This window comes from Mus musculus, chromosome 3 (assembly GCF_000001635.26).
Source record: "Mus musculus strain C57BL/6J chromosome 3, GRCm38.p6 C57BL/6J".
Classification (NCBI taxonomy): Eukaryota; Metazoa; Chordata; class Mammalia; order Rodentia; family Muridae; genus Mus; species Mus musculus.
In genome coordinates, this window is record NC_000069.6 from 108,519,611 (window position 1) to 108,546,036 (window position 26,426).

Here is a 26,426-nt window from a genome sequence, read left to right on the forward strand (position 1 = left end):
AGATGATGCTCCCTAGAACAAGCAAACCTGTTGACCTCCTTTGGCCTTAGGTCTTGCACGTTAAAAATTACGAGGTTAATAAGTGCAATCAGGGTAGACAGGCAGATGGTTCAACTGGCAAAGGCATCAGCTGCTGAGCCTGAGGATCTGAGTTTGGTCCCCAGGGCTCCACATGGGGGAAGGAAAAAGCCAGCCACTCAAGGGTTATCCTCTGACCTCCACATGTCCATGGTGGTATATATACAAACATGTACAAACATATACAACATATATAAACATATACACATATACAAAGTAGTAATAGTAAGTTGGGGTTATCAATGGCTTTCCTTTTTATCTTAGATTTTAGGGTTATCTAAAAGCGGAAGGAGTGTCTTCTTTCACGGTGAGAGACTCCTCGTAACTCCAGTTTGCACACTCTGGCTGGTCCGACCTTTGCTGCTCACACCTGCGTCCACACATCCTTCATCCCCCATCATCTCACTAAGAAAGCATTATGCGATTGTCCGATTTTTGCTTTTTACTTCATGTCAGTAGAAAGATGCAGGTTTAGAAAACCTTTAACCTGAGCTGACCCAGGACGGTGGCTCAGTGTGTAAAGCCACTTGCTGCCAAGCACGACAGACCCAAGTTTGATCCCTGAGATCCACATGGCAGAAAGAGCCAACCTTCACACGTTGTCATCTGACCTCCACGCATGGGTCAGAGCACGGGGTGCTCACGTACATGAGCATGCGTACACACTAAAAGTAGAAAGCCATGCGCTTCAACCTCTTTCCTTTTCTGGATACATCCCTATATACTCCTTTAAAAATGTATGTAATGATCCGTGACAAGCAGAAGGTAAAGAATAGATGATAACCGTACATTAAGTTTCAGACTCGGAGTTTGCCAAGTGGAGTATGAAGGTGTACTTGTCTCAGACAGCTGTCAAGCCCTGACTATAATGATCTGTTCTGTTCTTTAATCTGGGACAATATACAGCAGGAACTCAAGAAAGAAAAACAGAGAACAGTACAGACTAAGCAAAACCTAGGAACTTGACATATACATTTAAAAAAATTAGCCACTGCTTAACTTCCTTGATTTAGACAACTGGTAGCCTGTTAAAGCTGACAGGCCTTCTAGCCTTGCCCTTCATGTCTCAGTAATTCCCTGAGGTCAACTAGCTCTGTGGGCTGTTCTCACAGCCAACATCTCCCCTGAGCCTGTCACTGAGAAGGCTAATGATGTCTTTAAGTCAGTGTTGCTGACTAGACATTAGACTCCTATAGAAATGTTAAGCATACTCTTTGACACAGCAGTCTTATTTTTAAAGAATTTATTCTAGAGATGGACTCAAATCTCCATCGACCTGTGAGAGGATATTCCCCGGAGCATTGTTATACATGACTGGAATCAATCACTGAGAAGTTAATTTCAATATATGACGCTCAGCTCTGGGGAGACGGCTCAGCTGGTTAACCGTCGTGCAATCCTAATGACCTGAGTTCAACTCCCAGAACCTATGTAAAGGTGGAAGGCAAGAACCAGCTTCACAAAGTTGTCCTCTGATGGCCACGCGCACATCACGCTCATACAGTAATGAGATTTATCATAATGAAAATAAAATATAAATAAGACAGATATGCTGGTGCAATTTTTATAAACTTTTTAAAAAGGCATATATTTTTCTTTGGGAACAAAATATTCCAAAAACAGTGTCTGGGTGATTGAGGCACACGCCTTTGATTTCAGCATTTGGGAGGCAGAGGCAGGAAGATCTCTGTGAGTTCGAGGCCAGCCTGGTCTACATAATGAGTTCCAAGACAGCCAGGGATACACAGAGAAACCCTGTCTTGAAAAACAAACAGACAAAAAGGATGTCATGTGGAAGTGCTGACATATGTTTGTCTTTGGAGACTTGTAGACACAATGCTCATACCATTTGACTGTTTGGATTTGGGGCAAGGACAGGCAGACAGCATAGTGGCTAAGAACCCAGCTGCCTGAGCTCCTACCCTTTCACTTGCTGCGTAACTTCTGGCAGGTTAATATCTCTTTGTACCTTAATTTCATCATCTCCAAATTGGGCTTAATTCAGGAAAAGTAAGTGAAGTATTTCCATCATGATAAGCTTTAGAAGTATAGACATGAATAAAGCATATGAAGATATTAGCCTATACAGAGTTTGCATTCTAGCCAGAAGAGATGGATAGTTAAAATATAGGCTTGGGTCTGGGATGGCTCAGAGGTAAAGGCACTTGCTTCCATACCTGACCACCTGAGTTCAATTCCCAGGGACTCACATGGTGGAAGAAAAGAACAGACTTCCACAAGCCGTCTTCTGACCTCCACAGCGCTCTGTGTTATATGCACACCCACCATAGAGACACACAAACAGGCATGCATGCACACACAGTAAAAAAAAAAATATTAAAGAAAAATAAAACTGAAGAGATGGCTCAGCGTTTAAGAGCACCTCTTGTTCTTGCAGGGGACCTGGGTTCAGTCCCAGTACCCACAAAACGGCTCGCAAGCATTCTGGTCCTCATGGGCACAAGACACACCCATGGTTGTGGATCATTTTATAGTGAAAAAAGTGACAAACCCCCACACCCCCAGCTTTGATTAAAATCTCACCTTTTGTTTTTGTTTTTGTTTTTTCTTTTTGTTTGCTTTTCAAGACAGGGTTTCTCTGTATAGCCCTGGCTGTCCTAGAACTCACTTTGTAGACCAGGCTGGCCTCAAACTCAGAAATCCACCTGCCTCTGCCTCCTGAGTGCTGGGATTAAAGGCATGTACCACCATGCCTGGCTAAAATCTCACATTTTTCATTCGTAAACTTCAACTTGATAAAAGATAAGACTATACAAGATTAATGGGAAATAAAATTGATACAATTTCTCCAAAAGAGAAATTGAGAAAAATTAAGCAATATAAACTATCCTTTGACTAGGGTATTCCCATTTCTAGAAACATAATTTAAGGACTGAAGAAATGAGCCGGCTGATGGTGGTACATGCCTTTAGTCCCAGCACTCAGGCAGAAGCAGGAGGATCTTTATAAATTCAAGGCCAACCTGGTCTACAGAATGAGTTCTAGGGCAGCCAAGGCTACATAGAGAAACTCTGTCTCAAAATTGAAGAAATGTCACACTGGGTGTGGTTACACTCCTGTAATCCCAGCACTTGGAAGTTATGGCATAAAATAAGCAGTTCTCGGCTTATCTGTCTAGCGAACCTGGCTGTCAAGTAAACCTGGGCCATTCAATAAGGAAGGGAAGGAGGGGAGAGAACAGGAGAGGAAGGGAAGGGTAGGGGCAAAGTTACCCGAATGGCGATTGAGCAAACATCTAAAACTTGTATGCACATGTTTATTTCGATATTTAACTTTATGGCTGAAATGGAAGGAGGATTGGAGGTCCAAAACCAACCCGTTCCACTGTGCTGGCTAGTTTTTGTCAACTTGTCACATGCTATAGAGTCACCTGGAAACCTCAACTGAGAAAGTGCCTCCATAGAACTGGCCTGCGGGCGTGTCTGTGGTGCATTTTCTTGATGAATGATCGATGTGGGAATACTCAGCCTACCGTGGATGGCGCCATCCCTAAGCAGCTGATCTTGGGTTATATAAGAAAGCAAGCTGAATGAGCCGTAGAAAATGAGGAGGATTCCTTCATGGTTTTTGCTCCTTTGAGTTCCTTCTGCTTTGAGTTCTTGCCTTGGCTTTTCTTAATAGTGAGCTATATATAATCTATAGGTTAAAAGACATCCTTTTCTCCTAAGTTGCTTTTGGTCTTTAAACAACAACAGAACATTACCTTTAAATGTATTTTGCTTATGTGTGTGTGCTTGGGTATATGCCGCATGGATGCTTTCTCACGACCTGGAACTCTGAGACCATAATGTAAGTCTGAGCTAGCCTGCTGGAAAATAAAAAACAAGGAAAGGAACAGAGGTGTCCCACTAACAGCCTGCCAACTGTTAGACACCTGGACACGGTACCCTAGATTAGTAAGCTCGAAACCACCAACTGACCACAGTCCTGTATGGGAGCCTAGCAGTGATTAGTCATCCTGCCTAGACCTCAACAATCAACCTGGAGAAACTACACAGTTCTGAGCCAAACAATAGTTACTCCTTTAAACCACTAAGTCTTAAGGGAGGTTTATGGCATGTCAAAAGCTGATATAGATCTTCCTCCTCTTCATCTTCCTCCTCCTCCTTTTCTTCATTTTCAATTGAAAAGTTATCTAATCAAAAGCTACATTTGAGTTGAAAATGTAAGGGTCCATCCTGCCCAAAGTAATCTACAGATTCAATGCAATCCCCATCAAAATTCCAACTCAATTCTTCACTAAGTTAGAAAGGGCAATTTGCAACTTCATCTGGAATAATAAGAAACCTAGGATAGCAAAAACTATCCTCAACAATAAAAGAACCTCTAGTAGAATCACCATGCCTGACATTAAGCTGTACTAGAGAGCAATTGTGATAAAAATCTGCATGGTACTGGTACATCGACAGACAGGTAGATCAATGGAATAGAATTGAAGACCCAGAAATGAATCCACACACCTATGGTCACTTGATCTTTAACAAGGGAGCTAAAACATCCAGTGGAAAAAAGACAGCATTTTCAACAAATGGTGCTGGCACAACTGAAGGTTATCATGTAGAAGAATGCGAATTGATCCATTCTTATCTCCTTGTACAAAGCTCAAGTCTAAGTGGATCAAAGACCTCCACATAAAACCAGAGACACTGAAATTAATTGAGGAGAAAGTGGGGAAAAGCCTCGAAGATATGGGCACAGGGGAAAAATTCCTAAACAGAACAGCAATGGCTTGTGCTGTAAGATCAAGAATTGACAAATGGGACCTCATAAAATTGCAAAGCTTCTGTAAGGCAAAAGACACCGTCAATAAGACAAAAAGGCCACCAACAGATTGGGAAAGGATTTTTACCAATCCTAGATCTGATAGGGGACTAATATCCAATATATACAAAGAGCTCAAGAAGCTGGACTCCAGAAATTCAAATAACCCCATTAAAAGATGGGGTACAGAGCTAAACAAAGAATTCTCACCTGAGGAATACCGAATGGCTGAGAAGCACCTGAAAAAAAAAATGTTCAACATCCTTAATCATCAGGGAAATGCAAATCAAAACAACCCTGAGATTCCACCTCACACCAGTCAGAATGGCTAAGATCAAAAATTCAGGTGACAGCAGATGCTGGTGAGGATGTGGAGAAAAAGGAACACTCCTCCATTGCTGGTAAGATTGTAAGCTTGTACAACCACTCTGGAAGTCAGTCTGGCAGTTCCTCAGAAAATTGGACATAGTACTACCGGAAGATCCAGCAATACCTTTCCTGGGCATATACCCAGAAGATATTTGAACTGGTAATAAGAACACATGCTCCACTATGTTCATAGCAGCCTTATTTATAATAGCCAGAAGCTGGAAAGAACCCAGATGTCCCTCAACAGAGGAATGGATACAGAAAATGTGGTACATTTTTACACAATTCAGTACTTACTACTCAGCTATTAAAAACAATGAATTTATGAAATTCCTGGGCAAATGGATGTATCTGGAGGATATCATCCTTAGTGAGGTAACCCAATCACAAAAGAAGTCATTAGACATGCACTCATTGATAAGTGGATATTAGCCCAGAAACTTAGAATACCCAAGATACAATTTGCAAAACACAAGAAAATCAAGAAGAAGGAAGACCAACGTGTGGATACTTCATTTCTCCTTAGAATAGGGAACAAAATACCCATGGAAGGAGTTACAGAGACAAAGTTTGGAGCTAAGATGAAAGAATGGACTATCCAGAGACCACCTCACCTGGGGATCCAGTCCCATCATCAGCCACCAAACCCAGACACTATTGCATATGCCAGCAAGATTTTGCTGAAGGGACCCTGATATAGCTGTCTCGTATGAGGCTATGCCAGTGCCTGGCAAATACAAAAGTGGATGTTTACGTCATCTATAGGATGGAACACATGGCTCCCAATGGAGAAGCTAGAGAAAGCACCCAAGGAGCTGAAGGAGTCTGCAACCCTATAGGTGGAACAACAATATGAACTAACCAGTACCCCCAGAGCTCATGTCTCAAGCTGCATATGTAGCAGAAAATGGCCTAGTTGGCCATCATTGGAAGAGAGGTTCCTTAGTATTGCAAACTTTATATGCCCCAGTACAGGGGAACGCCAGGGCCAAAAAGTGGGAGTGGGTGGGTAGGGGAGCAGGGCGGGGGGAGGGTATAGGGGACTTTTGGTATAGCATTTGAAATGTAAATAAAGAAAATATCTAATTAAAAAAAAAAGAAAAATGTAAGGGTCCAAACAGAGATACACTTCAGATACAACATGCCTGAGGCCCTACATTCAAAATCCACAGTATGGGGGTGGGACTGGGGGGTATTGTTGGTTGTCTTTAAATAGCAATGATACCCTTCATTATTGATCTATATTAGCAAACGTTATCCCTATTCCTTAGGGCTATAAAGTTCTTATTAATATCCTTTCTCAGGGAGTCCCTCCTGTGTCAAAGACAGTATTAAGAAGTCCCACACCCTTCTATTTCCCCTTCAGTGCTAGGAATTGAACCCAGGGTCTTGTGTGTGCTCTACCAACTGAACTATATTCCCAGCTTTGTTGAGACAGAATATTGCTCTATAGCTCAGGCTGGCAGTGAACTCAATATTGTAGCCCAAATTAATCTTAAGTTGGTAGTGATCCTCCTGCCTCTTCCTCCTAAGTGTGGAAATTATATTCTTGTTTTTAGGAATTAGGAATCAATATATGAATCTCAATCACTTACTCTCTAAAATAATTAAAAAAGAAATCATGATCAGTCCCTTTCCCTTGAGAAAACAGTGTGGCACCTCCCAAAGATGAACCTGCATATTCCAGGACCCAGCATCAGGCTTCTATAGGCTTATAGCTTTGAGAAATATGTATCTTCTTAGCAGAAGACAGATGTAAGACTGCCCAAAGCAGCATTATTAGAAATAGCAAAACACTAGAGAGCCAAATATTTTTCAACAGGAAAATAAATTTTTAGAATTGTGAACTATTTATACAAAGGAATGTTTTATAACAATGAAAATGAAGATATAAAAACATACAAATAGGGGCTGAAGAGATGGCTCAGTGGTTAAGAGCACTGACTGCTCTTCCAGGGATCCTGAGTTCAATTCCCAGAAACCACATGGTGGCTCACAACCATCTGAAATGGGATCCAATGCCCTCTTCTGGTGTGTCTGAAGACAGCTACAGTGTACTTATATAAAAACAAAATAAATATTTAAAAAAACATACAAATAAAAATATGGCAATCATATGCTATATGGTCAATAAATATTATAACTATTTGGAGTATAATAAAGTGATAATAATAGTAGAAAAATGTGAATGGGGGGCTGGTGAGATGGCTCAGTGGGTAAGAGCACCCGACTGCTCTTCCGAAGGTCCAGAGTTCAAATCCCAGCAACCACATGGTGGCTCACAACCATCTGTAACAAGATCTGACGCCCTCTTCTGGAGTGTCTGAAGACAGCTATAGTGTACTTACATATAATAAATAAAAATAAATCTTTAAAAAAAAATGTGAATGGGTAATAATTGTGTGTGATATATGACAATATATTAGGAAAGCAAATCATGCATTTTTATGAAAGTGGGAAATAGAACAAAGTAAGTTTTGTTTAGCAAGACATGTGAAGCAAAGAGATTTGAAAGAAAGAAAGAAAGAAAGAAAGAAAGAAAGAAAGAAAGAAAGAAAGAAAGAAAGAAAGAAAGAAAGAGAGAGAGAGAGGGAGGAAGGAAGAGAGAGAGAGAAAGAAAGGAAGGAAGGAAGGAAGGAAGGAAAGAAGGAAGGAAGGAAGGAAGGAAGGAAGGGAAGCAAGCAGAAGACCAACACTCAGGGAGGCAGTAAGCACTGGGGCTGGGACTGGAAGCGAAGTCTCCAGGAGGTTTTGTCCCTGTGGGTTGGCTATGTAGAAATCTGAAGGGGACTCAGAAACAAATCACACAGGCAAAACAGCAGGCCGTTGCCCCTCCTGGCTGCGAAGTGACCAGGAGGCCCCTGCAGCGGGAGAGGAAAAAGGAAAGGGGCCACCTGTGCCACAGGGGCTTCCAGACCACTGAGAGCATTGGTTCCCGTTCTAACCAGAAAAGCATTTTAAAGAAAAGATTTATCTTTATTTTATGCATATGGGTGTTTTGAGCTTATGTCTATACACCACATGGTTGCCTGGTGCCTTTAGGGGCCACAAGAGGACGTCAGAGCCTCTAGAACTAGAGCTACAGATGATTGTCTGCTACCATGTGGGTGCCAGGGATTGAACCCCAGTCCTCTAGAAGAGCAGCCAGTGTCTTAACTGCAAGCCATCTTTCCAGCTCTTGAGGAAACTGGAGCACAAGAGGACAGAAATCAGGTGAAACAGGATGTTATTGTGGAAGCAAAGCAGCTCAGTGGGAGGCCTAGAGACGGCGTCTTGGACAAGGACGAGTAGCCATCACACTCAGTATATTTTGAAAGTAGAGCTGATGAAAATTTTCTGATGAATTCTGATAGAGGAAGGATTTCGAAAGAGGGGAGTCAGGATTCGCAGCCTGGATGTTGGGAGGGAAGGGGCTGCTAGGGCCTGAGAGGAGAAAGTTCCTTTCCAGCACAGGACTTCAAAGAGACCAAGATCAGCACCAAAATGATGCTGAGGACATTATGAGCCTGAACTGCCAATCAAATGCATATCCGGATGCAGCTGGAGATACAGGTAAGAGAGTTCAGGGACAAGGTCCAGACTAGAAGTATGAATTCAAGACCCATCAATACATATGTGGCCTTTCACCACACCATGTTGCTGTTTGAAGTTGCTTAGGGAATAAAACTTGAAAAGGCTGGGGAGAGAGGTGAAGGGATAGAGGGACATTTGATGACTGACTTTTGGGAACGGACAGATTCACAACTCAAGGAGACAAGAAGGCTAAAAATCAAGCCGACAAGAGAAGGAGCCACCAGTATGTGCATGCGGTGTGTACACTACATGCGTGTGGTGTCTGCGGAGGCCAGAAGAGGGCGCCAGGTCCTCTAGGCCTGGAGTTACAGGAGCGTGTGAACTGCAATGTTGGTGCTGGGAATTGAACACTGATCCTTTGAAAGAATAGCCATGCTTTTGATCTCTGAGCCATCTTCCCAGCTCCATAACTAAATGTTTATCAGTATATATGTATAGTTTATTCTTTTTAGACGGTTTGGTTTGGTTTGGTTTTGGTGGTGGTTGTTGTTTTTTTTTTTAGACAAGTTTTTCTCTTTGTATAGCCTGTCTGTCCTGGAACTTGTTCTATGGACCAGGCTGACCTGGAACTCATAGAGATCTGCCTGTCTCTGCCTCCCATGTGCTGGGATTAAATGGTGTGCACCACCACTTGCCTGTAGCATTCTTTTTAGTTTTGGAATAAAAGAAGTAAATACATTTGGAAGTGGGCGAGAACCATCTGGGTTGGGTGTGGTGATACATGCGTGCCTCAGCCTCAGCACCAGGGAAGCTCATGTGAGGACCATGAGTTCTAAAGTGAGCCTGGGCCCCACAGCCACACAATCCAAAGATAAGTAAATAAAAGATTGGGAAGAGAAGGGAAAGGAATGACTTCAGAGGGGGGGGGGTCATTAAAAGGCCACAAGGGACAGTCACTGTGAGAATTTGCCATTAGAGACTGACCAGGCAAGCACTTCCGGTTCATCGCCCATGTGATATCACACAGGACCATCGACTGATCCTGTGACGACAGTTCGGAGGAGCTTACAACTGCCAACAAGCAGCTTTACTGAGCCATGCATGCGATGCCTTTCGCCAAACACTTTTGAGAATGATCTTCCTCCGTCCTCCAATCAACTGTGAGAAGGCAGGAACCCAGTTACCCCATCTTCCAGACAAGAAAGAAGGTAAGGGCAAGAGATGCCAAGGTTATGTGCCTGAAATAGAACCGGGCAGAATCCGCTATCTGCAGGCCAGCCATGTCCCAGAGAAATGTGAGCCTCCTACAGACTTTTCAATTTTTCTCAAAAATGTAAAGAATGAAAAGGGTGAGATTAATTTTAATAGTAGGTTACATTTACATAGTATCTATCTAGATCATATCAACTTATAGTTATTATAAACTATTGTGGTGTTCTTCTTATATTCAGTCTTCAGAATTGATAGGTATTAAGATATGGCTCATTTCGGCACCAAATATTCATCCAGAGCGTCTGGTCCCCATTTCGATTGTATAAAAACTGTAGCTAAGAAAATATATTCATGCTGGGAAGTAGTGGCGCACGCCTTTAATCCCAGCACTTGGGAGGCAGAGGCAGGCAGATTTCTGAGTTCAAATCCAGCCTGGTCTACAGAGTGAGTTCCAGGACAGCCAGGACTACACAGAAAAATCCTGTCTCGAAAAGGCCAAAAAAAAAAAAAAAAAAAAAAAAAAAAAAAAAAAACAAAAAGCAGAAAAAAGAAAAAGGAAGAAAATATATTCATTTACCCAAGTCATCTCAAACTGAGTTGAAAAGGTTTTCAGTAGTTGAGTATCTATTTTAACTTTCACTTAATTAAGATGAAACAAAATTAATGGTCTAGTTCCTTGGAGTCCTAGACATACCTAGGCATTGCTTCCCACAGCTGGGGCCACAGAGCAGAGGGCCACAGCCCCCGACTCTTTACCAAGTTCCACCACCTTTTCCCAGAATGCCTTTCGCATCTGTTTCCCTCTCCTTATTTAGTAAATGCGTTTGCTCTGCTTTCAGATAGGGTTTAACTCTGTATGTAGCCAAGGTCCCCTAAAACTCCCAGTGTGGCCCATGCTCCTGTGTAACTCGAGGCAGCTCTTCTGTCCCACGTGCTGGGGTTACCCACATTAGCCTCACGTTGTTTGTTTGTTTGTTTGTTTTTGTTTTTGAAGGCAAGGATCTCAAACCTTCTGTAATCACCCACACACCCCTCACAACCCCTGACCCGTCATTCCCTCCATCTCCCTTTCCCCCACCCTGCTTCTGCTTTCCAGGACTGCAGGTGAGTGACATCACACTCAGCTTTCAGGTCAACCCACCTCCATCACCCTTAGGTCCATAGTGACTCCTTTTTAATTTACTCTTATGTATGGGTATGTTGCCTGCATGGACGTCTGTGAGCCAAGTGTGTTCCTGGTGCCTGTGGAGGTTGGAAGGCGGCACTGGACTTACAGACGGTTGTGAGCCACATTGTGGGGATTGAACCCTAGTCCCCTGGAAGGCCAGACAATGCTCCCAACTGCTGAGCCATTACCCCAACCTCAGCACTTAACAGATTTTTTTATTACCGTAAGCCAGGGCCAGTTTGACTTTCTTTAAAACACAGTTGTAACCACTAAGAGTTATTGGATACTTACCATGCCAAGATTTGCCAAGATTTGACCTAAGCTCCGCCCATGATTAGCTGTAAATTGCTGTAGTGAAGGGAGTGTTCTTAGTATCTTCCTTCTCGTTCTCTTTCAGTGCTAGAGACCAGGCTCATGGCCTCACACAGGCCAGACAAGCGTCTTATACCAAACTGTCTCCCTGACTCCCAACACCCCCATATCAAAGAGAAGTGGCTGAGGAGATGGAATAACCTCCTAGCTACCGAGTGGAAGTGCTAGAAAGTTGAGCTAGCTTGATCTCCTCCTCACACTCTGGGCCTCTGGGAGGTGAATACGTCCCTCCCAGGTATACACCCAGCTATGGAACTTCGAGTGATGGAAGTCTAGGTGCTGGCTTTGTTTTTCTTTTTAAATCTTCTCTCGTTCTTGCCAGTGTATTTCAATTTACGTGCCCATGATATGTACCGATTTTTAAATGTCTTAAGTCTGATAATGATGATTCTGGTATGGTTTCAGTCACACAAATACACAAAATTGCTTCTTAAATGTCCAGATCCCAATGCCCTTAGTCTCTTCTGATAGCAAATAGCCTCCTCTTCGTTAGTAGCGGCAGATACTTTAAACATCCAGCCTTGGTGGCTTCTAACTGTGAAAGTCATTCTCTCTCTCTCTCTCTCTCTCTCTCTCTCTCTCTCTCTCCCCCTTTTATTTTCTAAACAAGGTCTCCTGTAGCCCAGGTTGTTCTTGAATTTTCCGCATAGCCCAAGGTTACCTTGAATTCCTCTCCCTCCACCTCCAGAATGTTGGGAATGACAGAGGGTAATGGCACTGGAGAGATGGCCCATTGGCTAAGGGCACTGTACCGCTCTGGCAGAGGACCCAAACTCAGCTCACAATAATGCCCTAAACCTCCAGCTCCAGGGGCATCTGATGCCCCTAAGCATCTATGGGAACTTACATTCACATGCACACACCCACACACAGACACACAAAAACACAATTTTCAAAATTAATTAGAGCAGTGTATAACTCACTATGCCTGGTTTATATAATGTTGGGGCTCAAACAAAGGGCTCCTTGAATGCTAGGCAAATACTCTAGCAACCGAGATATAGCCCTAACTAACCATCAACCATGCCCATGCGAATACCCCCCTGAGCAGGATGTGGTCCTGACCAGAAAGCCTTCATGGATCTTTACTTGACTTCTGACATTCTGACTTTGTTTCCTACTATCCTCACCCCACTTCAGGACTCAGCCAACTGGTCTACTTGCAACTCCCTGACTCTGTTTTTTCCATCTGTTCAACCTTCCTCCGGCTCCTCCCTCTATCTAGAAAGCATCCTGCCTTCCTTCCACCATGTCTGCCTAGTGAGCGCAATGATTACTCCAAGTAGCAGTGGTTCTGGTTTCCTTCCTTCCTTCTTTCTTTCTTTCTTTCTTTCTTTCTTTCTTTCTTTCTTTCTTTCTTTCTTTCTTTCCCCTCCCTCCCTCCCTTTCTTTCTTTCTTTCTTTCTTTCTTTCTTTCTTTCTTTCTTTCTTTCTTTCTTTCTTTCTTTTCCCTCCCTCCCTCCCTCCCTCTTTCTTTCTTTCTTTCTTTCTTTCTTTCTTTCTTTCTTTCTTTCTTTCTTTCTTTCTTTCTTTCTTTCTCTCTGCTCACCTGCCTCACCCTGCTGACCACACACGTTAACCTTAGGTCAAAGTTTATATGTTATTATTTGTGTGTATGATTTGTTTTGCGGCCAGTGTTTCTTAAGCTCTTACCATACACTGAGAATATGTACGAGGAACTTGACCGTGCTGTCTGTTTTAACTCAGTCCTCACAGCAGCCCTTCGAGATAGGCAGGACTCCCTCCATTTTATAGGACAGAAGTCGGAGGCTGTCAGAAGTTAATGATCTTGATTCCTTACTAAATGGCAAGAGTTATCACTCACTCAACAAATCGTATTCCAATCTGTGTCTGCCAGATTCCTAGGGCCCCCTGGGCCTTTCAGTATGGATTGGGAAGTCCCTCTGGGGCTATTAGCACAGCAGCCTCAGGACAGGGCAGACCATACCAGAGCCAGTTTTCTGCTCCTCTCCTTTTATTTGGATTTGTTGCACTATGTTAAAAAAAACAAAAACAAAAACAAAAAACTGTTTGGGTTTCAGTCGGCAATTAGCTGGGGCCAGCACAGCACCAAAGGAGTGACTCATGTGGACAAACAGCATCCAGGATGTTTAGTTCCACTGGGTGACCCTGATTATTGTAAACCTGAGACAGGAGTGCCAAGCCCTGGCACACCTCCAGCAGTTTCCTCTCCCTGTGCTCTGCCACCTCAATAAAACCTCCAGCCAAGTCTCCCTTCTTCCTGCTTCAATCCGGTCGGAGGGCTCAGCCTTTATAAATAGTCCATGGCAGCAGTGCTATCACTAGGAGCAGCCTTAGTTTGATAAGAGGCCCTGGCATTGATACCCTACATAGGCTCCCGAGAAATCCATAGGAAAATCAAGAACTGAGAAGAGACAGTCTCCCTCGGACTAGATTTTCACCGTTTAAGAATTGGAAACCCCCAAACTTGCTGGATCAGCTCGTATTGCTTAATGAAGAACTTTGTAATACTGCACTCATTCTCTTCCTTATTATTTAGGAGTCAAGGGTGTTCAGAGGCTGTTTGCTCAGGAGAGTGTAAACAGAGCTTGCTGATGCCCCTGGCCAACGAGCATGCCTCCAAAGCTATTTCAACATGGCAAGGGGTGTGGGCCTAGCTAAAGAGGCTGAGCCAAGAAGTAGGGGTGAAGTAACTCTATTTTGTATTTGAGGTCCATTTTTATCTTTCCATCTTCAGGACAGGCATCCCTGGGGTTGTCGTTAGCAGAATGCCCATTCCACAGCTCCCCAAACTGTGGAGTGTTGAACACCTTTCCACTGCCTTCGACTCACTTACTCGTAAGCAAATGTTTGTGGTTTAAATAAGTCTAAAGACAGAATATGCACACAACATAGAATTCTTATGTTAATATTCTTCCCTCCCTCTTAACCAGAACGGTGTCCAAGGCCTTCAATTCAATGTCTTATATGTCACAGTGGACAAAGATCTAATGACAGGCGGCAGTTGTATGGTAGAATTCTTATCTTCTACAAAGGAAATGACAGTGTTTAACACTTAGGCAAGACAACTAGGCCACAGGCCACCAAGGCCAGTGAACCAAGGTCACTGGGAAGATCATCCTGTTCACGGTCATCTTTAAAATCTATCGTGAAGTGGCTCGGTAAAAATGTAGTTGGTTATGGTCACAGCCAGGGTATTATTGGGCCTAGCAAAAGTTCTAAAAGGCCCGCTGACTGGGGCCATTTTCCAGTGATTGCAGGGTTTTTATTTTTATTTTTTTCTGTGTGTTCATACTATGTATATGGATATGGGCACACACATCCCACAGTGTGCACATGAAGGTCAGAGGATGATTCTGTGAGGCCTGTCTCTCACTATGGAGCTTCGAATGACCTTGGATTTCTGGTCCTGCTGCCCCCACCTCCCAAGTGCTAAGATTACAGACAAAGGCCACTCTATCTGGTTTACTCAGTACTGAGGAATCAAACCCAGGGCTTCATGCATGCGAAGGGAGCACTTTGTTAACTCTGCAAAATGTGGGAGGTTTGAAAACAAAAGTCTAGCACTGCAGGAGGAAAGCCAAGGGTCAAATGTAGTTGAGGTGCTGAGGGGTTCAAATAGTCCTTGTAGCTAGGTCCCAGCCATGGGGTCACTTCATTTTTAATTTTTTTAAAATTTTGTGTATATGAATGCTTGCCTGTGTGCATGAATGTGTACTGCACGCCTGCAGTGCCCTCAGAGACCAAGAGAGAGCGTCAAATCCCCTGAAACTGGAATTACAGATGGCTGTGAGCTGTCATATGCCTTCTGAGAACTGAGTTCAGATTTTCTACAAAGGCAGCAAGTTCTCTTCACCCCTGAGCCAGAGCCATTTTTTCCTCCCTTTGTGGAACATGCTATGTCCTAGAACCCGATTTGTAGATTAAGCTGGCCTCAAACTCACAAAGACCCACCTGCCTCTGCCTCCTAAGTGCTGGCGATTAAAGGGATGCAACACCAAGTCCAGTACCTATGGGCCACTCAAATATTAATGAATCCCACTTGCTTCTTTTGTGATTTGCTATGTTGTAGATAGGCTAGTGGTTAGGACCCTCCATAATTGTATTTATGGGACTGCACTGGCATTGTTAATTAACACTGGTGACTTAAAGGACTATTTTAACCCCTCAAAACCTTAGCTAGGTTTGATATTTAGCATCTCCCCTACAGTGCTAGACTTTTGACATGTTTTCAAATCTCTCACATTCTGCATAAATTTTATTCTGCCTTCCCCAATATACTTTTTGTAAATATTTCAATGTTGTCTCTACCATATGTTTTTAAGTCACTTACAGCACAAACCAAATATCGTTATTTCACTAATACCAAAACTATTTAACTTTGGTATTCCTATTGTCTTGTCATATGTCCCCCCAAAAACCAATTTTCAAAATCATTTTTGTTGTTGTGGTTGTTAGAAGACATTCACTACCTCTTTTGTGAATTATGTTGTTAACATTTTAGAGACACCTTGAAAAGGACTTGTGGCATATGCTAACATAAGTTCAAAGGAAAGAGTGGGGGGGGATATGTTGTAGAATTCAAAATCTAGAGAAGGTGGGACATGTGCTAAACACTAACCAAAGTGTGCAAGGGAACAGGCAAAGCGTTCCAGGAGGGCCTCAGCCAGCAGCTGCGAGCAACTGGATGTTAACACAGAGGGCACTTACTAGGTAGGATCCTACGGCTGGTCTCCCGAGCTTCCCACCCTCAGACCCAAGGGCTTCTGACCCCAGTCTACTACCAGTCCTTAACTTTACTTTTATCCCAGTTCCCTCCTTTCCTCTTTCTGTTTGGTCTCTCGATGTTTCCAATCACTCTCTAGGTAATTTCACCCATCTGGGAAGCAGCTACTGTCTTCTTTCTCTTTCTTTCTGAGAACTGTCACTCTTTCGGACCTTACTCCCTGAGCCAGAGCTGCTGAGAGCTCCTGAGGGTGATCTATTTTAGGAGTCCTCCGATGGGCTGGCCTCCCCCATGACGACACCAGCCTGCTTCCCTCGCTCCAGCTCCTACTCATCCCTAGAAAAAAATTGAACTCTATGGCCCCTGAAACTGTGACTGGATCTCCAAGGTCTCTATCTGGATCTAGGCTTTTTAGCTCTTTTTTTTTTTTTTTTTTTTTTTTCCCAAAGTGAGATCAGGTCAAGGGGGTGGAGTGGACAGTACCTCTTTGCAGGCGTGAAGCTCGGGTCCGGTTCCCAGGGTCACCTGGAAGGTGGTCCCAGCCCAAAGCAACAGCCACAGAAGCCGGGGTGTGCGCCTTTCAGTTTTTCCTCCGTCTCTGGCAGAAGGATGGGGGTTGTGACCAGGCTCTGCCATAGCGCTGTCCTGAGCCAGCGGCAGTAGCGGCTCAGGTGCTGCGGTGGCTGCTTATGCTGGCAGAGGAGGAAAAAAAAAAAAAAAAAAAAAAAGAGGAGGGAGGTACACAGGGGGAGGATGCAAGGGGCTGGACTCGCTTCAGTCACCTCCCTGCGGCTACGCCAAGGCAGCCCATCCTTCTTCCTCCCTCGGTCCTCTCCTCCTCCTATCCATGTCGCCTTGACAACCGCATCCTCTTCGCTCAGCGCGGGTGGGGCAGGGACCACGCGCGCCTGTGCGGCTCACCTGCCGGTCTCCATGGCAGCCGCCACCGCTGGCGCGCGGCGTGGGAGTGCACGAGCCAGGGTTTGCAACTAACCGAACAGGCTTACGTAAAGCACGCAGTAGAGAAACCCTCCAAAACATCTGCAGCAGCTCATTTCGCACCTATTACTCTTCCGGGCAGGGGGCTATTTCTAAGCATATCTTATTTTGTAAACATGGCATGTAAAACGATTAGGGGAAGACAGGCGTCTTCGTTATCTTCCAGGGATGGTCTCCTAGAGTGGCCCCAGCACTAACTGCAAAAACTAGTTCCATCCTTCCTCCCCACCAAATCCATCCACGTTTTTACAGCCGTCTCAGTGAGCAACCATGACGTCTGCATAGTTAAACAGCAAGGAGTGTGACCTAATCGACAGTTTTGCAAGTAGGACACGTGAGATCTTTGAGATATATATATATATATATATATATATATATATATATATATATATATATATATATATATATATATATTGACATTCTCTTACTCTCGTTGATTTGAAAATGGGGAAGCTCTCTTTTAGGTGAAAGCGAGAAGGAAACATTTGGGTCATCTTTTAGTGTTTCTTTCGTCAGCTTTCGCAGAAATCCCATGCCTTGGGAAGCCAGCGTTTTCCAACAGAGGCTCCAGAGTGCGTATCCAGGTCGCCTTCCCTCCATTCACAGCAGCCTCCTCTCAAGGAGCCTTCTTAGTTGAACCGCCAGGTGGCGCATCAGAATACATCTGTCATAACTGGAGGGATAGCTGCCTAGCAACTAAAAATTGGGCGTTCCAAACAATTGGGACCCGGGATCCTCTGCGAACCAGGTCGTGCTGAGGCTGCACTAGTCTCCAGGGAGTAAGCGTGCGTCTCTGGGCCTTTAAACATGCTTCAGCCTCAGGAAACTTTCTCGAACCCTGCCTTACGCGACGAAGACAAACATTTGGGAAATCTGTGGGCTTCTAAGGTACATTGAGGTTTCCTCAGCAAATTCCCAGTGGGGCCTGCAGGAAATTCTTGGTAACCTAACTCTGATGAGATCACCAAGTATCAAAGAAATCTGTTTTCTGCCTGTCTCCTAGGTCCGCTATTTGCGTCTGATAACGTTTTGGAAGTGGTTTTGAGCAGAGGGAAGGGAACTGAGCTCTAATGTAGAACAAGGTCTGTCAAAGCAGTGATGGGGAATATAAATGATGGGGAAATATAATAATAGTCAGGGTTCCACCAAGCTACCCTTTTGTCTTGGCTTGGCATGTGTACTCCAAAGACAGATGAGAGGTAGAATGGAAGAAAATCTCTGAAAGACACCAGGTCATACTTCAAGCAAGTCTTCATGGTACCTCTGGCCTCTGGCTGATGCAAGAACACATTTGTATACGTGTGTGTGTTTAGTTATGTTCAGTGGAAATATACACCATCTTTTTCCTAGTCTGAGTATTTGGGATATTTGAAGAGATGCACAATAAAGCGAATTAAGTGGTAATTTGAGCTTGATAACAACACCAAAGAATTTCCTTTTCTTCAATATTTGCGGCTTATGTGCCAGGCATGCTGGGAAACACTGAGAAAACATAGCCTCAATTTAGATATAGTTACTGTCCGGTTAGCTTAGTAAGGAAGACAGGCCAGCCCCTGCATCAGTCACTTAGTGGGTAGCACAACTGATCCTCATATTTGGTGGGTGAAGGGGACGACCAGGAACTCTCAGCCTGCCTGAGCTATGAGAATCTGTTTACAAACAAACAACCAAACCCACAGACATAACAAAAACCAAAATGCACTTCCCTCAGAGGCACATGCACTGTGGTGGAGTCATAGGTAGAGTGCCCAAGAATAGGGGCATAAAGGAGGGGTTTCTAAAAGAAAGTGAGTGACATCTGTTGAGTTACCTGAGACACGTGAAAAAGGTGTGCGTGTGTGTGTTTGTGTGTGTGAAGTTAGAAAGAAGGAAAGAAATATCAGCTACTGGGGATAGGAAGCAGTAGGTGCAGATACATTCGAAGGAGAGACAGAGCATCCTGGAGAACTGCTAACTCCAGAAAAGTCGAATGTCAGTGCGAAACAGCGACACTCAGACTGGTGCTAGAGACGACCTCGGTGGCTGAATGCTGTGAGCATTGTGTTAGTGGGCTAGGAGCCATCACAGAGCTGTTGGGAATCACGAGACTTCAAGTACTAGAGTGTCACAGAGTGTTAGAAATCACACACAGCTGTGACATGTCTTTCAGTAAATGTGTGTTCAGTGTATAAGTATAAGCCAAATCGAGGGCCTACAGGCTTGACTACATAGCAAGGTCGAGACTAGTCTAAATTATATGAGACACTGTCTCAAAAACCAAAACTGGTGGCCTATGTGGATAAACTTGATCAAGAGAGGATGCTGTTAACATTTATGGGATTGGTCTTACGAGTATCATATGCTCAGCTCCATTGAGTTAATTGTAAATAAGTCACTGCTGCTAGACACGTACTTTGATTATATCCTTGACAACTATGAATAGCTGCATGTAGCTGCAGTGAAAGAGAAATTAGAGTCTCAAGATAGCTTGCTGTGGAAGTCCTGGATACCCAAAGGAATTGAGTTAGCAGAAGGATGCCTACACATGTAGGTATTTACTATGGCTCTGATAATCACAGTCCCCAATTTAAAAAAAAATAGCCTAGGTATCTGCCCACATGAATGGCTATATGTGAGAGACATAAACAACCAAGTATCATTTAGTCATAAAGGACAGTTATATTTTCCAGGAGTTGGATGCAACATAATAAGACAGATGAGGCAGATTCAGAAAGGCAGATGTGGCATATGTAAAATCTACTCTTATATTTAAGGATGTGAGACAGTATCTAAGGGGTTGAACTTGCCTAGCCTGAGTTTGACCCCTAACAAAGCAAGTGGGAATGAGACATGAACGTAGAAAGGGGACTAATTGGAAGAGGAATGAGAGAGGATAACAGGGTTGGGGGGCGGGGAAATATGGTCGGAGTTCTCTGTGCTATCACGATGAAGCCTGTTTTGTATAGTTAGTGTGTGCTAATATTAAAAGATTACATTTGTCAATGTTCAGAGACTCCTATTACAGAATTGGTGACCAATAAATAGAGGCTCTTCTGGCTTGAAAAAGAAAAGGGAAGAAATCACATGGAGCAGTGGACTGGCTAGGCTGGGAGCGAGACAGAAGGGCACCTGCTGGGAGGCAAGTGCAGTGGTCATTGGGAAGCAGGTGCAGTAGTCAACCGGTGGGCAGGTGATGAACAGAAGAGTAACCGACATCAGTGACAGGTGATAAGATGCGAGTTTGAGAAGGATGCAAAGGACCAGGCAGTGGGATTTGATGCCTGACTCCACATGGGTATAAGGAAATGGATAAATACAAGATAGACTCCTGGATTTCCGGGGGTTCAATTAACACCATTACTGAAATGGAGCATCTTAAGGAAGCAGGTTTGAACAGAAAGATGTTGACATCAATTATGTAGGTGCTTGTGTGGTGCCTCTGAAATCTTTAAATGATTGTGTGTTATGCAGGCTTGAGAAGGTAGGGTTGAAAATGTATGTCTAGGAGCTACACGGCTTATGTGCTGTTTAAAAGTGTAGTAGAAAAGCCGCCTGCCCTGTGAATATAAGAGTAAGACATGAGGGACTGGAGAGATAGATGGCTTAGTGGTTAAGAGCATTGACTGGTCTTTCAGAGGTCTTGAGTTCAATTCCCAGCACCCACTTGGTAGCTCATAAGTGTCTGTAACTCCTGGCTCTGACGTCCTCACACAGACATGCATGCACCAATGCACATAAAATAAAAATAGTTAAAAAAAATAAAACAAACAAAAAGATACTCTCTTGAGAAGCCTGAGCAGAGAAGGAAAGTGTAACAGCCAGAGACCGGAGTTAAACCGGATGGAGTTGGCCTACAGGATGGAGAAGTATTGGTGGGGTTTCAGAGTTACGGTGCCAGAAGTGTCTCAGGAACCAAAAAAAAAAAAAAAAAAAAAAGAAAAAGAAAAAGAAAAAGAAAAAGAAAAAAAAAAGATGAGGGCTGGAAAGATCCTTCTAGAAGCCACAGAGGTCATAGGTCAATAACCAGTTTCAATGGACACTGGAGGAGAGGCAAGAACATAAAGGGTTGGAGACAGGAATGGGGAGGAAGGGGAGTTAGTAATTGTTGACCCTTGAAGAAGGGTGTTTCTGTGGAGAAGGTGACAGGGTGGTAGATACAGCACCATAGGTCAGATGGTACAGAGGGTGGGGTCAGAGGAGGGGGTGGGGAACAGTACATATGGAAAGGACTGGGAAGGGCTGGGTCTAGAGAAACTTCCTCCTGAGTAAAGAGACTTCTCCTCTTGATCAAAGGAGAGAGAGTCTGCAGATTGGCATCAGTGTTGATAGTTGGATTTTTTTTCTGTTTGTTTTTGTTTGTTTGTTTTGGACAGGGTTTCTCTGTGTAGCCCCGACAGACCTAGAACTTGTCTGTAGACCAGGCTATCCTCAAACTCACAGAGATCCACCTGCTTCTGCCTCCTCTCATTTATACTTATATTCAGCCTTTCATTTTTATTGTTGTTGTTTGGTTCTGATTTTGAGGACAGGGTTTCTCTATGTAGCCCTGGTTGTCCTGGAACTTGCTATGTAGACCAGGGTGCCTTCTAATTCAGAGATCTGCCTGCCTCTGCCTCTGCCTCTGCCTCTGCCTCTGCCTCTGCCTCTGCCTCTGCCTCTGCCTCTGCCTCTGCCTCTGCCTCTGCCTCTGCCTCTGCCTCTGCCTCTGCCTCTGCCTCTGCCTCTGCCTCCTCTGCCTCTGTCTGCCAAAGGCATGCACCACCACCACCTGGCCTTAGTGAAAGGCCATCTCCTTGTGCCAATAGAGAAGATGTTGAGCCCTGTATAGCTTTTGTAGAGTGTGGCAGAGCCACTTGGAGACACAGCAGAGCAAAGGCAGTAGCTGAATCTGTATTTGCATCACGTATACATATTTTACATTCTTGTCTGATCCTGCTGTTCAACTAAGATTTATCTGAGTTAATCATACAGCAGTTTGCTATGTGATGGGAGAGGAGGCTAGATAGTAGGCTATTGGTAGAGTTCGGCCACTGGTTTGATCAGGCCCTAGTTTTTAAGTACCTGTGTTAGGTCATTGTCCTTGCTACTGAGGACACATGCAGTGGTGAAAATATTCATTTTCTATATACAAGAAAAATCAAATTTTTTCTCACAATGTCTGTGGTGTTTATAGAACTGAGTGTCTGATGACTTCTTTTATGATGTTCCTTTCCTCCGTGAGTTATTCTTCCTTGAATAATCTTTTTCTCACCTAGACAACACACATTCTTTGTTCCCCTTCGCCTCTCATGGGACTCTTCCTGCCCTAGTGAAAATAGAGCCTTTTAGTTGAGTTCCTCTTCTGCACACCTCAACTACTACTGCATGTGGACAACTTGCTTTATCTTATTTGTTTCCAGTGCTCCAGCAAGCCATACACTTCCGGTTTTCTGTTCATTAGAAATCCAAACTTGGGACTTATAAACATGACCATATCATCGTCATGCCCGGCTCCCTGAGCCCCCTTCTTTATTTCCAGGTTCCCGACCCACCGGTTTCTTGTTTCCAAGGCCCACTTCAATGATTTCTCACTCAGAGAGCTCAGGGAGTCGTCGCCCCTGCTACTGTGCCTCTCCATACAACGGGATGAAGCACATGAGCCATACTGCGTCAGCAAGGTGTCTGGGAACTAGGTCCTGTGTGTGGTTTCTCTTGCAGAAATCGCTGTATAAGAACCCAGCTCACCTTGCGCAACAGCAGGATCCCTGGAGTCGGCTCAGCTCAACCCCCACAGCCACGTCCAGAAGTCGAGACACCTTTTTTGATTCTAAGGTACTCAGCATTGAAATACAAAATACTACTTCTTTTTGCATCTACTTAGGCCTCAATAAATTTATTTTCTTTCTTTCTTTCTTTTTTTTTTTAAGATAGAGTCTTGCTACATGGCCAAAGCTGACCTCAAACTTAGTATTTAGCCCAGACTGGCCTGGACTCTCAATCCTTCCTGTCTTAGCCTCTTAAATCCTGAGATTGCGATTGCAGGCATATGCCAGCACACCTGGCATTCATATCCTTTTCTAAAGATAGTCTGAAGTGCCTCAGCATCTCTCCATTCATTCCCAATTCAAGATCTTACCATCCAAAACCAACCTATTAAGTCACAAGGCTTGGTCCAAGTCATTTTTATCAAATTTCTTCTCACATAGTGTATCAAATCAAAGGCTGCTCCAGGCTGTTGTGATGCACACTTTTAATCCCAGCACTTGGGGGGCAGAGGCAGACAGATCTCCAAATTAGAAGCCAGCCTGGTCTACAGCGCAAGCTCCAGGACAGCCAGGGCTACACAGAGAAACCCTGTCTCAAAAACCAAAGACAAACCAACAACAACAACAAAAACCTTCCAAGGCTGAATATAACTGTAAATGAGGTAGGGTTTGTTAAACCCAAATCAAAGACAATTTTCCCATGTCACCAGAAACAGCCTTAACCAAAAGAGACCCTTCCTATTGACAAGAAGTCTCATCACACACAATGCAGTGTTGAGAGCTGGTGGGCTTCTGGGGGATAGGAGAGCTGAGTCCGATCTGAATACAACAGCTGGATGCAATCTGGCAAGAGGCAAGGCACAGAGCAGCAAAGTTAACTCCGGGAGGACTGATTCCTCTCTAGATACCAAAGGATGACCTGGACTTCCGCTTAGCAACCTTGTATAACCACCACACTGGGGCATTCAAGAACAAAACTGAGATATTGTTACACCAGGAGACCATTGAGGATATCCAGGGGTAAGTGATGAAATCAGAGCCCCTCCACCCTGAGGATGTGCGGCATCAATTACATAAGGTAAAAGGACACCTGGTGCTGTGAACAAGTCCATAGCTGTTTGTTTGTTTTGAGGGGTTTTGTTTTTGTTTTATCTGCAGCATAGTTTTTTTTGTTTTTTGTTTTGTTTGGTTGTTTGTTTGTTTGTCTTGTCTTTGTTTTACCTGTGCTGGGGAGCGAGCCTGGGGTTTCATGCATGCTAAGCAAGTGCTGTACCACGGAGCTACATCCTCAGCTCTCATTTCTTTATTTCATTTTTAAAACATGACAAGTCCTCATCTCGATAGTTCGTCTCTATCCAGTTAAGTTCATGGAGATAAACAAACACATGCTTTGATGATTATAGAAGAGCAGTGGGGCCCTGAGGTCTTATGAATGCCTATTTCCCCTCTCACCACCTCCTTTCTGATTGACTCTCTCTGCTCTCTTTCCACCATTGTCTAGAACCAAGATCCAGTTTCCTGGAGAATGTTTCCACGCTCCTTCAGCCCCCATTACTTCCCGGACCACCATCAGGCACTGGATCAACCCTAAGAAAGAGTCCATCCATAGCATTCAGGGATCCATAGGTGAGGATTAGACGACAGCGTGGGCTCATGGTGGCGGCGGCCGTGGGGTTGCTAGAGGATGGCCAGGATCAGAGGCTCCTTGTTACTGGCTGATAGAAAAGATCAGAGACTATAGAGGGTAGGAATTAGTGATTAGGCTGTCACCTATCATACTAACACTAGGGGACCTGCTGATGGTAAAACTGGGGGAGTTCGTGTCTTTAGATTAAGTCTAGGTGGCATTTTGATCAGCAAGCACTGGACATGAATGTGGAAGTGAAGACCTTGGTTCACTTCCATCAGTCTGTCATATCTCAGTTTCCTACCTTTACAAGAATTTTCTCAAGGTATCGATAAATGCATTGATTAAAGGATTAAAAGGGGGCTGGGGCAAAGGGTCTGAAATCCCGGCTCACCCCGTTCTCTTTTCTCTACAGTGTCTCCTCACACTGCGGCCACCAATGGAGGTTACTCCCGGAAAAATGATGGTGGCTTCTTCTCCACCTAGTGGTGACAACCAGGCTAATTTCAACATGGTGGAACATCCAGCCACCCATCTTCATTAAATAGGTTTGTTCAAGATGAAGCCCCATGTGTCTGCTGTCCAGGACATTTTTGACCATTCTTAAAAGGAAGAAAATTCCCCAATTCTAGAAACTAGTCCTGTTGGGTAAATTTGCACCTTGGAAAGTCTGCTTGCCAGATGTAAGGGTTTAGTACAGAAGCACAACTGGTTTGGATGGGACACAGTATTTAGTGTACAAGTTTGTAAACTAAAGTCACAGCTACACAGAGCCACATTTGGCAGTAAGTCAGGGAAACAGGAAATAGACACAGCCTGTTCTCTTAATGAGCCAGGTATCACTATGGTACTACATACTCTATAGCTAACTGCTAGCATCACATTATAGATGGTAGGCCTCTTGGGTTTCATCATCTGCTTTTCTTTGAGAGCTCCATTTCCCTGGCCTTACTCCTTGCTATCATTCAGCTCTGACTCTGCCACTTCCTGGAAGTCAACGGTCTTTTCTGTGTCAATTTTGCCTGTGACATATAGACCCGATTCTCATAACCGTCATTCAAACATATATGTATAGTTGTATACTATGTATATATATATATTCAAACATGCATGTATAGTGTTCAGATTTCAAGGTCCCTAAAATGTGATGCAGTAAGATGGTTTCTAATCTTATAAATCATGGGGTTGGGGGATTGCTCAGTGGACAAAGTGCTTGCTGTGCAAGCATGAGGACCTGAGGTTTGGGTCCCCAGCACATCTGTAATTCTGGGGTTATGCAGGCAGGGATGCAGGCACAAAGGCAGATCCCAGGGCCTTGCTGGCCAGCCGGTCTGGCTGAATTAACTTAGTTCTAGGCTCTGTGAGAAACTCCATCTCAAACAAACAAAAACAAACAAACAAGCAAACATACAATAAGTCAGACAGACAGACAGAGGAAGACACCCAACTTCAACCTCTGGCCTCCACAAGTGCACACACAGAGGCATGTGAATCTGTCCAAAAAAAAAAAAAAAGATTGGGCAAAAAATGGCCCGGCCCAATGGCCTTTTGAATACTGCACTATAAGGTATGTATAGTGGTATACAGCTTTAATCACAGCACTCAGCAGGTAGAGACAGAGGAATTGCTAGTCCAAGGCTGGCCTGAGTTACATAAACATTGTCTCAAAAATATTTTAAACAAATAAAAAGCTTGTACTATCAAGTTCCATTTCTAATTAAGTCTGACAGTATTACTTTATTTATAACTCAAATACAAAGGGGGTTCTTCCAGGATCTGCTGTATTCCTTTATATAAATCTTCCAGTCTCCTCAGATAGTATCTGCTGCCATGTGGCAATATGAAGTTTCCACACTTGGGAGGCTGAGGTAGGAA

General features: G+C 43.9%; 2 protein-coding genes across 7 annotated transcripts in view; one reads left to right on the forward strand and one right to left on the reverse strand.

The window, feature by feature from the left end:
* Window positions 1-17,135, reverse strand: part of Elapor1 (endosome-lysosome associated apoptosis and autophagy regulator 1) — an 81,067-nt gene extending 63,932 nt beyond the window's left edge. For 5 of the 6 annotated variants that reach the window (NM_001033304.2, NM_001358065.1, NM_001346518.1 and 2 more), the window contains exon 1: window positions 16,686-16,931. Coding sequence is in view for 3 of the 6 variants with exons in the window: in NM_001346518.1 (NP_001333447.1) it covers window positions 16,686-16,838 (153 nt within the window). In the remaining 3 variants the exon portion in view is untranslated. Of the gene's footprint in view, window positions 1-16,685 lie in introns of all 6 variants that reach the window. The other variant, XM_030252595.1, reaches the window with a different exon arrangement.
* An 838-nt stretch (window positions 17,136-17,973) lies between these two features.
* Window positions 17,974-25,087, forward strand: 1700013F07Rik (RIKEN cDNA 1700013F07 gene). The gene is made up of 5 exons (NM_029314.1): window positions 17,974-18,089; window positions 22,878-22,991; window positions 23,829-23,944; window positions 24,426-24,550; window positions 24,967-25,087. The coding sequence occupies exons 1-5, from the start codon at window positions 18,009-18,011 to the stop codon at window positions 25,035-25,037; spliced, it is 507 nt and encodes a 168-aa protein (NP_083590.1). The 5' UTR covers window positions 17,974-18,008; the 3' UTR covers window positions 25,038-25,087.
* Window positions 25,088-26,426: the final 1,339 nt, after the last annotated feature.